This window comes from Hemicordylus capensis, chromosome 2 (assembly GCF_027244095.1).
Source record: "Hemicordylus capensis ecotype Gifberg chromosome 2, rHemCap1.1.pri, whole genome shotgun sequence".
NCBI lineage: Eukaryota > Metazoa > Chordata > Lepidosauria > Squamata > Cordylidae > Hemicordylus > Hemicordylus capensis.
In genome coordinates, this window is record NC_069658.1 from 297,656,130 (window position 1) to 297,670,559 (window position 14,430).

The 14,430-nt window shown below is 43.2% G+C and overlaps 1 protein-coding gene across 7 annotated transcripts in view; it reads left to right on the top strand.

Moving 5' to 3' along the window:
* Window positions 1-3,642: 3,642 nt before the first annotated feature.
* The window catches only part of XPC (XPC complex subunit, DNA damage recognition and repair factor), a 36,814-nt gene continuing 26,026 nt past the window's right edge, over window positions 3,643-14,430 (top strand). The window contains exons 1-6 of one of the 7 annotated variants that reach the window (XM_053296006.1): window positions 3,643-3,685; window positions 5,376-5,897; window positions 9,284-9,488; window positions 11,100-11,233; window positions 11,721-11,844; window positions 12,941-13,025. In XM_053296006.1, coding sequence (XP_053151981.1) covers window positions 5,777-5,897; window positions 9,284-9,488; window positions 11,100-11,233; window positions 11,721-11,844; window positions 12,941-13,025 — 669 coding nt within the window. In that variant the 5' untranslated portion in view covers window positions 3,643-3,685; window positions 5,376-5,776. Of the gene's footprint in view, window positions 3,686-4,668; window positions 4,717-4,770; window positions 4,889-4,997; window positions 5,898-6,158; window positions 6,232-7,593; window positions 7,790-9,283; window positions 9,489-11,099; window positions 11,234-11,720; window positions 11,845-12,940; window positions 13,026-14,430 lie in introns of those variants that run through there. The other 6 variants (XM_053296008.1, XM_053296007.1, XM_053296009.1 and 3 more) reach the window with 6 other exon arrangements.

Here is a 14,430-nt window from a genome sequence, read left to right on the forward strand (position 1 = left end):
AAATAAATAAATAAATAACTTCCCCATTACAACTTCATAAACAATAATTTACAATAAAGTTATATATCCAGCCATCAGTCATCACAGTCTGGATTACAGCAGATTACTCAGACTATGACTGGATTTCTTTGATTCTTGTTGAAGCTGAATGTGTGAACTAATTCAATTGCCCTTAGGCTAGGTGATTAAAAAAAAATCCATGATTGCCCTTTCACATATGCAAGAATCACTGGAGCCTGCAGTCTTAAGAGATAAGCATGTAAATGTGTGTACCAGGACTTCCATGAATATACCAGTTTGGGGCGGCATACAAATTTGATGATAGATAAAATACAAATGGATATATTTATTATTTATTTGTTGAATTTATATACTGCCTAGTATAAATATCTCTAGGCAGTGTACAGAATTAAAATATAAAATATAACACATTTAAAATTCATAAAAAGATAAAAATATAGATAAAAACACATTGAAATTTAAAAACTGAATCTCAGTTGAAGGTCTGGGAAAAGAGGTGCGTCTTCAGGGTCCTCCTAAAAGCAAACAGAGAATGAGATGCTCTTATTTCAGCAGGGAGCGTGTTCCAAAGCCCTGGGGCAGCCACAGAAAAGGCCCGGTCCCAAGTTGCCACCAAATGGGTTTGCGGCACCTGTAGTTGGACCTCTCCAGATGATCTTAATAGGTGACAGGGTTCACAACAGAGAAGGCGCTCTCTTAAATACCCTGGACCTAATACCCTCTCTTAAATACCCTGGGCCTTAAGGGCCTTATAGGTGATAACTAGCACTTTGAATTTCGTTCAGAAACTTATCGGCAGCCAGTGCAGTTCTTTCAGAATCGGTGTTATATAGTCTCTTCTGGTAAACCCAGAGACCAGTCTAGCTGCCGTATTCTCTACCAATTGTAATTTCTGAACTACATACTAAGGCAGCCCCATTTAGAGTGCATTATAGTAGTCAAGCCTAGAGGTTACCAGCATATGTACCACCGTTTTAAGGTCACTAGTCTCCAAGAATGGATGTATCTGGCTTATCAGCCAAAGCTGATAAAAAGCACTCCTGGCCACAGCTTCATCATGAGAAACCAGGAAGAGTTTGGGATCCAGAAGCACTCCCAGACTACGAACATGATCCCTTAGGGGAGTGTAACCCCATCTAGAACAGGCAGATCTAAACCATCTCTCAGATCCTGACCCCCTACAGACAGTACTTCCGTTTTGTTTGGATTAAACTACAGTCAGTTATCCCTCATCCAGCCCAATATCGCCTCCAGGCAGACACTTAGGGGGGTCACGCCATTTCCTGATGAAGTTGGTATAGAGAAATAGATCTGGGTGTCATCAGCATATTGATAGCATCCCAGACCAAACTTCCTGACGATCCCTCCCAGCGGTTTCATGTAAATGTTAAAAAGCATTGGAAACAGTATGGAGCCTTGCGGAACCCCACACTTCAGCTCTCACTTTTCAGAGCAACAGTCTCCAAGCGACACCATCTGGAATCTGCCAGAGAGGTAGGAGCGGAACTACTGTAAAACAGTGCCACCCAATCCCACCTCCTTCAAGCAAACCAGTAGGATACCATGGTCAATGGTATTGAAAGCCACTGAGAGATCCAGAAGGATCAGCAGAGTCACACTCCCTCTGTCGATCGCCAATTGGAGATCATCCATCAGGTCAACCAAGGCAGTCTCAACCCCATAGCCCACCCGAAAGCCAGTCTGGAAAGGATCTAAATAATCTGTGTCATCAGGGGCAGATCCGTGTGTGTGTGTGTGTGTGTGTGTGTGCGCGCAAGGGTGCAGTTGCACCCCCTGTGAATTAATGTTGAGTCTCTTGGAGATCAGCTGTAGGAGAGAGTAAAAAAAGGGTTAACTTTTCTCCCAGCCCTATTGGTTCTCCTGGAGTCTTGGGCTCCTCTGCAGCTTGGAATTTGTATGTAACTGCAGACTGAGCCCTGGAAGCCGGTTGCTGGTCTTTCTTCAAGAAGGAAAGTAAGATGTTTTGGGGGAAAACGGCCCTTTGCTGTTTGTTTTGTTTGTATGTGATTTGTTCCCCTTGGTCAAGCTACCATGTTGCTCTGTGTGTGTGTGTGTGTGTGTGTGTGTTGTACATGTGAGAGAAGTCCCATCCCGTGTGTGTGTATGTGTGAGAGTGAGTTTTAAGCTTAAAAAAACACCCCATTTTCAAAGTATTCCAAAACTGTTCTAATGCAATCTTGTAAGAAAAACCATCCCCATCCCAACAGTATACCTTCTTGTGAGGAAATGATTTGGTGCAAAAGTATTAAAAACTTTGAAAAGAAGAAGTGGGGGAGGAATGCTCTGACAAAATGGATGTTTTTGTTCCTGAAGATACACTGCATATAGCTCTAATCTGGTCTCTCTGTGTGGGTGTCTTTCTCCCCCCTCCTGTATTAAAAATATTTATATGCTGCTTTTTTAGCAACAGAGTTCTCAAAATGGCTTAAATAGCAAAATATGCAGAAATAGTTCTCTTAACATGTTCCCCCTTTTAAACATTACTATTTTATTTTATTTTGCTTTGTGCCTGTAACATGCTCCTCAACCAAAAGTCTATTTTTGTACACTTGCTTCAAAATAAGGCTTTGCAAATCAGTTCAGAAGAAACTTATTTTTAAAACTCCTTTGCACATGAAATGATTGGTTGTCTTTAAATTCTACAAAATTGTGGTAACTCCATATATGTCATTCTGCTGTCCTATTTGAAATCAAAATGATGGCTTTTCTTTCTATAATGTATAGACACACACTGTAGATTGTATATATACTGTGGTATATAGACATACACTATAGTTCCATATGATTTTTTGCTTAAATGAAATGCAGTCAATAGAAGAGAACAAACTGGATTGCATGCTGTTGTGATTGGTGTAAAAAAGGCTATTTTAATTTGTTTCTGAGTTTACATGCTTAGGATTGGAGTGCATGTGGCTAAAAGTCATATAACACGACACACATCCTTTTCTTCCTCCAAAGAGTCAGGGTAGTGTACATGTTCTTTCTCCCCACTTTTATTCTCACAACAGTCCTGTGGGGCAAGTTTGGAGGGGTGAGACAGTGTCTCAGCTAAAGTCCCACAGTGAGTTTCATGTCTGAATGGGGAACGCAAGTCTCCCAATCCTAGTCTTAACTCTCTAATCACTACACCCTAATCTAATCCCCTGCTAACTGGGCAAAGAGGCACCTTTTACCGTGGTGATTCTCTTTATTTAGCAGGGGGAGAGTAACTGGCCCTATCCACCCCCAACACAGTACTTCCAGTGACTGTGGCTGGTGTGTGTCTTAAGTTTATTTTTAGAATGTGAGCCCTTTGGGGACAGGGAGCCATCTTATTTGTTTGTTATTTCTCTTTGTAAACCACCCTGAGCCATTTTTGGAAGGGTGGTATAGAAATTGAATTATTATTATTATTATTATTACACCACACTGGTTCTCAACTGTGTGCTTATTGATTGCACGAGAAATCTGATGCAGGAGAAAAAAGATTCATTTTTAGGGTGAAGCAAACTAGTGGATATCTTTAAGAGCATGAAAGGGTTTAATTATCAAAATGTAGGGAAGCTGTGGGCCCAAGCCTTGGATCTTTTAAGTACCTCGCAACACCTCTGTTAAAGGAGAGGAAGAGCCATAGGATTATCCATGCAAAATCTGGTATTGGCAGGTATGTTCAGAATGTCTTCCAAAAATACAAATACTACTACTACTAATAAATCTTTCCCTGAGTGTATTTTAGTGTAAAAAATAGTGAATTTGGCTAATGCGGGGGGGGGGGGAGAAAATGAATGAGAGAAAGAGAAGAAAGGAGGAGGAGGAAGACAGAAGGTGATGTGAGACAGGTGCAAGGCCATGTATGGCTCCCCAGAGGTGCATCAGAATCTAATCTGGCCCACCACCAGATTTGAGCTTGACACCCCTGGCATAGTACATTTGCAAGAGAGAAAATCTAAGCCCCAATATTTTTAATATTGGAGGGGGGATCTTTTATGTGAAGAAATTTCCTGCTGCACCCCCTGTATTTTCCTGCTGGATCTGCCCCTGTGTGTCATCCAAAACTGCCTGGAGCTGAGAAGCAACCACTTGCTTAATCACCTTGACCAAGCAAGGAAGATTAGAGACAGACCTGTAATTAGCTAACTCTGAGGGATCAAAAGCAGGTTTCACTATAAGGTGAAATAAGCCAAGTTGGGCAAGGATCAAGAGAGCAGGTGGTGGGGTGTACAGTCTGAAGCAGGTTGTCCACATCATCAGAAGTAATAAACTGAAAATGATCCAGTTCAATCATACAAGAGGAGTTGCTGGGCACCTCTATGATAGACTCTGCAGTAACTGTGGAGTCTAATTCGACATGAATAAAAGATATTTTATCTGCAAAAAAGGTGTTCAACACATCACAGCAAGTGACAGATGGTTCCAAATTCAAATTCAAGGCAGAGGGGGCATGAACTAGCCCCCTCACAAGCCTAGACAACTCGGCCAGAGGTGAATTTGCAGAAGCAATGAGGGTGGAGAAGAACTGCTTCTTTGCCGTCTGCACTGCCAGAGCACAGATCCTCAAATGAGCTCTGGGTTGCAATCTATCAGATTCATGCCGAGACTTCCTCCACTTGCACTCTAGTTGTCTACCTCATCGCTTCAGCTCTCGCAGTTCGTCTGAATACCATGAGGAAGAAGCAGGTCGGAGGGGATGCTTAGGTACGATTTTATCTACCGCTCTAGTAAGTTCATTATTCCATGTTTGCACCAGAGCATTGACAGAATCGCTCGCAGAGCCAGCTGGAAACCCTTCCAAGGCTTCTTGGAATCTTACTGGATCCAATAACCTTCTCGGGCGGACCAACCTAATGGGTCTTCCACCCCTACAGAGGTGGGTTGTGGCTGCAAGTCTTACCTTAACCAGATGGTGACCCGTCCATGACAGTGGGGAGATAACAGGGGCCCCCACCCACAGAACACCATATTTAAAGCATGCATACATGTCTCTGTGTAACTTAAAAGCTTGCATACACGACCTGTTCCATCAGATGTATTGATCTAATGAAAACAGCACCACCCCCATCTTTTTTCCATCTCATTAAGGTAATTTAGGTGGGAATGAGCTGGTGGGCCTAAAACCCAATGTTGTAAACTCCACTTGGGTACCACTAAGGAGCACAGCAAGGTTGGAGTGGGCCCTGGGACAAGAAATGAAGATGGGCCCGTTTAATTATAGCCACGCCCCGGGTATCAGTTGGCAGTGACGCTCATTGTCTCCTCCCCAAAACGTCTCTGAGGCTGCAATCCTAAATGCACGCTTCCTTGGAAGTAAGCCCAATTGATCTCAATGGGGTTTCCTCCTGTGTAATCACGCACAGGATTGTCCCGAGATGAACAACAGAGCCTTGCTCATCTCTGTGCGGCTACAGCTGCCTGCAAGCATCTCCCACCCGGCACGGAAGGGACGTCAGACAGCAACAGAAAGGAGGAGCGAGAGGGGAACAGAGAAGCCGCCGGCACGAAACCCGGCCTCGTCCTCCTGCATGACTTTCTGATTACCTCGGAGGAAGAGGACAACGGGGCCTGGCACCGGCGGCAGTAACCTGCAGCTGCCTCCGGGTGCCTGCAACATTAGCTCTGCCCCGACGGCAGAGGAGGTTCGACGATTTACTCAAGAGACAGACCCCGCCCCCGCCGCCTGTTGGGCCTGTCTGCCTTTGTCCCCCACCACGCCTCCCTGTGGCCACTCGTGCGGTCTGCTGCTCTCTTGGATGGAAGCATGGTCAAGAAACGGAAAAACGCCCTGCAGCTGGAGCTGGAGGCGGCGAACAAGAAACTCAGGCGGGAGGCTGCAGTCACTGTTGCTGCTTCGGGTCCTAAAAGCCACGAGCAGCTAGAGGGTGAGTGAGTGTGTGACAAGCGAGGCCTGGATCACAGCCAGCTTGCTCGCGCTTGCATAAGCCATGAGGGGGGCGGTGCTTGCTGAACTCCAACCCAAGGCAAAGTCCCGGCAGGGGGAGGGGGGATACGGGAGCGAGCTTATTTAAACAGCCTTGTCTCGCTCTCCTCCTCTAGGTAGACTTGTGTAGCCTTGTGGCGTTGCCCTCGGTTACTGCATCATCTCCCCCCCTGCAATATGTACAAGTGTAACACGCACTGGACAGAATGGCACCAGTCAGCTCCATTTACAGCTGGGAGAAAAGTGGAAAGCAGACCGACCTGCCCCTCATTCTGGTGGGGATCTCCCTCCCGCTAAATGATGTGTGTGTTTCATAAATTAGAGACCTTGAAAGCAGGGTGCGCTGCAGACTGCGAGAAAGCTTGAAGGGCCACCTCTCTGTTAAACTGTGGTGTGTGTCTGGTGGTGGTGGTGAGGAAAGACACCTTGAGGAGGGGAGAATGTGCTGTGGAGGGAGTTCAGTAAACTAAAGGTGGGGGGAAGTTTACTGATTAGTAAACTAATCAGATGCTTGGGGGAGAGCTGCAGCCTTGTGTGGAAAAACTGTGTTTATTTAAATTGCTTTTTTAAAAACATGGGATCAATAAATGCATTTGTGAAAGAGGGTCAGAATTCAGTCGTGCAGATATGAGTTAAACATGTTGCCTTGTATAATGTCACTTGATTTAAGAAGTTTTGCATTAGCTTCCTTTGCCTCGTTTCAGTATTACAGATCTGCTTAGCTTATTACATAAACAAAACCTGTTTAGAAACATGAAACTTTCTCATGCATGATCAGGGTTTCTAAATTTTTCAGAGAGAGAGAGTGACCTGGTTGTACTGGTGACCAACCTGAAGCTGTTCAGCTGTTGCTGTACTACAGCCGCCGCGCCCCCCCCCCCCCCATCCCTATTGCAGTTGCAACAGGGGATGAAGAGAGTTGTCCAACAGCCACTGGAGAGCCTCAGTTTGGCTAACCTTCCTTCTTGGCTGCCCTGATCAAAGTGAGAAAAAAGGAGTGGTTTATATTGACCTGCAGTAGACGGGTCATCCTGGAGAGAATCTATCTATGTGGTCGCTAACAGTTGACACCAACTTGACGGCACTTAATCAATCAATCAATCAATCACTCACTGAAGAATAAGATTTTCAGATTATAATTCCTTGATTTATTTGATGGTTGCTTTTTCAATAGATAACACAGTTAGTTTCACATTAATGTAATACCCAGAAGCCCAGCTACAGTTGCAATTATAATTATTAGTCTCAAGTCACAATTGCCAGTCAGTTTATATTTTTTTCATTGGAGTTAGTCAATTAAGCCATATTATTGATTTGCAAAATGTCGCCTCTAGGTCACAGCATAGGTTCCCCAGATCTACAAGGTGTGATTAAATAAGTACCTTCTATGGAAAAGAAAGAAAAGGACATTTGCTATGGCATGTAAAAATAAAGAGTTTCTTGCTTTCACTGATCCTAAGAAAGTTTCACACTGCAGGAATCAATGTTGCTTGTGCTTGAAAAAGCTCTGTGTCACCTATATGGCCAGCCTTGATTCTCAAATGATAACAAATGCCTGATATAGGATGTTCTGCACAGTTTCATCTTTATTTTTTGAGCAGAAAGTGCCACCAACATGTGATGCTCTAAACCAGCACAGTGTAGAGAAAAAACAGACTATTAAGCTGCTATGATGAAATGCTCCCTCCTTTATGAAGAATAGAATAGATTTTTATTACAGTCTATTGACCAGCAAATACAGAATGCCTTCCACATGCTGATGCAAAGGGAACTAGAACACACACACACATACACCTTGCTGCAAAGAAAACCATAAGAAAAGCATGGCTCAAGGTAAGACATTGATACGAAAGAATCAGACATAAAACATAGTTCAGGATAACTTAGACTTACTCATAAAAACAGATAAGAATAAAAGCATGGCTCAGAGTAAAACAATCCAAGTCACCTCAAAATGTTCATAAATACATAAACATATATGATAACATTTAGTGTGTTCTCTAATTTTTTTCATCTGTGTGCGGAATGAGTTTTGTTCCGAGCGGCAGTGTCAAGGCAGTGTATGTGCACTGCATTCAGAGTGGGATCTTCCTGATTAAACCTGAGTGGGATCTAAAATTAACTGAGCAGATATCAAAAAACTTGTGAGTGCACGCACATGTGCACACTTTAGAGGGAACACTGATAACATAGTGTAACATAATGGCTGAGGGTAAGCACAATTTGAGACTGAGTCCTTCTGCAAATGCAAATAGCATTAACCAATCATGATATGATAAAAGCAAAGTGCTATAAAACTCCTCAGATCTGCCAGGAAATTTGTCAATAATGGAAGAAATAAAGTTACCACGTGACTATTATGGTAAACGTAAAGTGTGCCGTCGAGTCGGTGTCGACTCCTGGCGACCACAGAGCCTGTGGTTGTCTTTCGTCGTAGAATACAGGAGGGGTTTACCTTTGCCTCCTCCCACGCAGTTTGAGATGATGCCTTTCAGCATCTTCCTATATCACTGCTGCCCGATATGGGTGTTTCCCATAGTCTGGGAAACATACCAGTGGAGATGTGAACTGGTAACCTCTGGCTTGCTAATCAAGTCATTTCCCCACTGCTCCATTAGGTGGCTTGACTATCATGATAGTAAGGGCAATATAAAAGTACATGGGCTACTGATTCAACAGCACCTGTGTCGCAAGAGCAGAGTCTTTCCCCATAGGGAACTTTGCAATATCTGCCCTCTAAGAGAACTGAAGGCAAAACATTCTTGTGGGCCAGCACTGTATAAATGCTCTTAGATATTTCAAAACAGTGACTCTGTTTTACATAATGAACAATTCTTTGCCTGTTGGCATAGACCAGGTGTTTACTATCACCTGCATGACAGGAAGCTCTCCACCAGATAATGTACTGAAAATAGTGAGTGCACTGTACTTGTCTGCATGTGAGGTGTTAAGGTGGAACCGGTTTCTGTCCTGCCTCTGGCCTACCCTGCTCTGACTGGTTTACCTATCAGAATGGTGAGAACAAGTACAGTTTTGCCTCATCACCACTGTGCATGATTTTTATTAGTTGAGTATTTTCTCTCTCCTAATATTTGACATCTTATTCATTCATTTAATTTGTATACCACCTGACTCCAGAAGGCTCTAGGCGGTTCACAAAAACAAACACAAGAAAAACAAAATAAAACAAACTATTAAAAACAGCAATTTTTAAAAACATTCAGAGATTACTAAAAGCCTGGCTTAAAAAATGTGTCTTAAGAGCTCTTTTGGAGGCTGGCAAAGATGTTAAACCACGAATATCTATTCTTTTTTTATTTGATACAGATGATTTCGAAGAGGAAAAACCCAACAAGAAAAAAAGGCTGCCCGAAGTCAAATCAGAAAAAAAGAAGGAAAAAGACTGTGAGGGGAATGTCCATCGCCCGTCCTGTGGAAATTCAAGGCAGAAAGCAACAATATCAAAAGTGAAAGTGGAAAAGAGTAGAGGTGTAGAAAGTAAAGGGATCTGTAAAAAGGGCGGGAAATGCAGGTGAATGAATGTATAGTCTTCATAGAGAGCTATTACTTGTTTTCCTGAATCCTAATTAAACATTCTTGCTTCCCTTCACTTTCACATAATTCTCTTGTATGGGATTTAGGGCAAATCCCCCAGAAAGTACAAGTTTGTAGTTTGGGTGTGCTCTTGGAATCGGGTCTCACCCTGCTGCCATAGGCTGAGGCTGTGGCCTGGAGTGCTTTTTACCAGCTGCAATTGATTTGACAGCTCTGCTAATTCCTTGAGGAGAATGACCTGAAAATGGTGGTACACCAGATGGTAACCTCCAGGTTGGACTACTGCAATGCGCTCTGTGTAGGGCTGCCTCTGTATGTATTTTGGAAACATCAGCTAGTCAAAAATGCGTCAGCCAGATTGGTCTCTGGGGTTATCTTGGAGAGGCCACATTCTACCTGTTCTTAAACAGTTGCACTGGCTGCTGATATGTTTCCAGGAAAAGTGCAAAGTGCTGGTTATTACCTTTTAAAGCCCTGAATGACTTAGGTCCGGGTTACCTGAGAGAGTGCATCTCTCTAAAAGATCCCCACCACTCATTAAGATCCTCAGGAGGGGTCCGTATTTGGGTGCCACTGGTTCATCTGGTGGTAACCTGCAAATGGGCCTTCTCAGTTGTCGGCCCTAGGTTGTGGAATGCGCTGCCTGTGGCTATGAGAGGATTGTCTTCCTTGGAGGCCTTCAGCAGAGCCTTAAAAACCCATATTTTTAGTCTGGCTTTTAATGATATCTAATTTTAATTTTGGTTTAAATGTGTGTGTTTTATTTTAATTGTTTTATTATGTGTTTTTGATTTTAATGTAAACCACCCTGAGCCATTTTGGGAAGGGCAGTCATGCAAAAGGACAGAATGAATAAATAATAAAAACGGCAGGAAGACCTGGCATACCCTAGGCCAGTGTTCTTTTCTACTCTTAGTTTACTCTTAGTTTACTCTTAGATGTTGACTACAACTCCCAGAATCCCCATCTGCAATTACTTTTGCTTGGCGATTCTGGGAGTTGTAGTCAACAACATCTGGGATTCCCTGTTAGAGGGAACACTGATGTATACATGTGTGGGGTCATGCAACACTACCATGTTTTTCTTATCTGTGTTGCACTGTAGTTTCTTGAGGACTGAGTGCCAGTTCCATTGAAATTTATGTTTCATGTGAATTAATTAATCAACTCAGTCCTGGTACTTCAACTTAACTTCATGCAAAAGGGCAGAAACAAGCCATTCTCTTTCCTATATCCTTCACAGATACAGATACACGTGACTCTGGCATGCCCCAGTTTTGCAGGTGGTTTCATATTTCTGAGCCCTTTATATAAGCAATGTGAGTGGTTCCAGGGATCTCTGTGTGGAGGCCCATGTTGAGTCAAGTCTTAAACTTCTGCTTTGTACTGGGGGGGAAAAACAATTTTACCTTTTCCCATTGCTTTAAAAATAACATACTATGTTTTATGTGGTTAGTTGTCTGTTGGGGAGATCAGATCTGCAGTCTCTGATACTGAAAACTGTGTTTCAGGGGCTCCCTTTAGTGTGGTGGCTGGTCTCCTAAAAAAAAACTAGGCACATATTTGTTTCTTTTTGCATTCTCTACAGAAGTTTGCAGAACACTCCTTTAAAGGAGGAGAGACATGAAAAAAGAGAATTGGCTATTAAAAAGAAAGAGGAGGAAGAGGATGACAGGGTTGAAGACGATGATGAAAGTGAGGATGAGTGGGAAGATGTGGAAGGTAACACATTTTTCATTTTCTGCTTTATAAATCATTGTTGTTTGTCATTAATTGTATCAGTTTATCTTCTTTGAGCTTTTTCTCATACTGAATCATCCAGGCTTTATTATAGTTCAGCTGATATTCATATAAATTATGTTAACACATAAGTTTGAAGCAGGCTAAACAGAATTATATAAGCCCTATTCAGACATTATGTTGTAAGCATGCATTTTACATATTTTTGTGTGACTGTACTTGTGTTCATTTTAAGTGAGCATGTGTACAGGCCCTTCAAATTCATGGTACAGATAGGAAGTATACTGCTGTGCCTGTGTTTGACATAACATGTGAATAACTATCTGTGTGCAGAACTGTGTCTGTCTAAACTGTACACTCATTGTACGATTGTTGGAACATAATGTGTGAATAGGGATATAGACTTCTCAGCTTTGGATTATACATGGATTTCCCCCCTGAAAAGCTACATCTTATCTTTCACTTTCAGAATTTCATGAGCCTGAAATAGAGATGTTGAAAGATGTTGTTCTGCTTCCAGAGCCAGCGATACCCAACAAAACAGTTGAGATAGAAATTGAGACACCAGAGCAGGCAAAGAAAAGAGAAAGACGGTAAGTTTAGGTCTGAGAGTTTAGCATTCAGGAAACCTTCATGGATGACTTATGATTTTGGATTTGCTGTACCACATGGATGAAAAAAGCCCCACATTCAAGACAGTAGCACATGAGCAGAGGCTAACTGAGCAGTGGGGTGGGGCAGCCACCCCACAGGATGCAGGGGTGTGTAACACTGCTGTGTAGGGCATACTGGGTGCTGGCGGTGGGTAAGTATGCTGCCATTTAAAGTTGTATTCCCACTAGGGATGTGCACAGAAGTGGGCAGGGGTGGTTCGAAGGCGGGGGGTGCACTTTAAAGGTGGGGGAGGGTGCACACCCCTCCCTCTGCTTCGCCTTCCACTGGTGCTCCATTTTTCGCTCTTTTGTGGCAGCAGCATACGTCCCTGCCACCCTGTCCTCTTTGCCCGGAAGTACCGGGTGCGCATGCACATCACGCTCGCGACATATACACACATGCGCCCATTGGTCACACGCGTGCCTGGTACTTCTGGGCAAAGGGGACGGGGTGGCAGGGAGGTACGCGAGCCTTGAAAAACAGAGCACCAGCGGGGGGAAAGTGGAGGGAAAGTGCACCCTCCCCCGCCCTTAAAGTGCAACACACACACACACCCGCCTTCGAACTGGCTGAACAGCCGGTTGCTCAAACCAGTTTGGAGGCCCTTAAAAGGTTGTGCACATCCTTATTTGCCATACCCTCACTGTCCACTACTGGTTCAAGATCTTCTGTTCAAGCTTTGTTGCAGATGCCCCCATCATCAGAGAGGAGTGGTTGCTTCTAGAGTCGGGAGCTTTTCTTGTGGCTACCAGACTTTGAAATATAATTAATTTATATTTTCAGTTATAATTTGAAAAATAATTGTAATGGATTGTTCTTTATTTTGAGCCGCTTAGAGCCTAGAAAAGCAGGCAATAAGTATCTTAAAATAAAACAAATTCACAGAACCAGTAGCACAGATAGAGTACATAGCCTTATATAAGCATCTGAAGCCATACTTCACAAAACACAAGATCAAGAGCTCTGCTCCAAATCTGGAAAGGAAGCTCCCAGGAACAAGGCTACATGATTGACTTGTATGGGGGCTTCTTGCAGAGAGAAAAGGCAATCTGAGTTTGAGACGTATCTCCGTAGAATGATGAAACGCTTCAACAAGGAAGTTCATGAAGATATGCACAAGGTAAGCTGTTGTAATGGTAGTATGTTAAAGGAAGATAAGAGATCTCAAGGGCTGAGCTTCCTAAAGTCTTAAGTTTGTCCTGTTACATATGCTACTTCTTGGTAAAGGTAAAGTGTGCCGTCAAGTCAATTTCAACTCCTGGCACCCACAGAGCCCTGTGGTTTTCTTTGGTAGAATACAGGAGGGGTTTACCATTGCCTCCTCCCGTACAGTATGAGATGGTGCCTTTCATCATCTTCCTATATTCCTGTCCAATATAGTTCCAGCAGGGATTTGAACTGGCAACCTTCTGCTTCTTAGTCAATCATTTCCCTGCTGCACTACTTAAGGTGACTTCACTGCCTGCTAGGGGTATTTTATTGAAATCTTAATTATTTATTATTTCTCTGTGTAAACCGCCCTGAGCCATTTTTGAAAGGGTGTCATAGAAATCAAATAAATAAATCCGGGCATATTAATATTTCCAGTTCAACACATTGTTATTAGGGAGAGAGAGCTATACATTTGCCAAGTCATTCAGGTGGGTTAAAAAAGTGTGTGTGTGTGTGTGTGTGTGTGTGTGTGTGTGTGTGTGTGTGTGTTTAAATTAGCATATAATTCATGTAATTTATTTATATCCTGCTTCTCGGCTATGAGAATTCTATAGTTGATAATATGAACAAACAAACAAAACTATCAGCATGACAATGTCACCCAAAGGATTGTTTTCCTCTTTAGCATAGGGTTCTATTGAAATTTTAGTATCATCCTATTGGGCTGCATCTGCTTATTTGTTTGTTTAAAGCAGAGCTGCACATCTTTGGCTCTCCTGCAGATGTTAGACTACAACTCCCACAATGCCTGACCGTTGGCCACCACTGGACTAGCTGGAGTCCAAAAACAGCTGGAGTACCGATGTTGTGTAGCCCTGGCTGAAAGCATTGATGTGCTCCTTTTCCTACACTCATAGCGGCATACAAACAATTTAAAAAAATTATAGTGTTTAAACCATACTAAGTAAATAAATAAGTTAAAACATTGGGCAGGATACAGACAAAATTAGTCACAGCTAAGCTCCATTGAAATAAGTCAGTTGTATCTCATTTGATTCCCATTTATGACTAATTTAGACCGGATTTTTGCCCAGTATGTTTAAACAATAAACCAAACTAGCTGAGCTGGGTGCAGAGCATCTGCATCTGCATCTCTAGTTCTCCTGCTCCCCCCCCCCACTCGCTGGCCTGCCATTTGGCCAGCAGGTGGGCAGGCCGGCCTGTTACCGGAGAGGGCAGCTGTGTGGAGCCATCTCCATGCTTCACATTCCAGCCCCAGTGCTTTCCTTTGGGCTGGCAGGTGGGCCAGAGAGGCTGAGCAGCCAGTGCTCTTGCCTTACACCAAAGGTACCTGAAGCAGGGACTGATCTGGA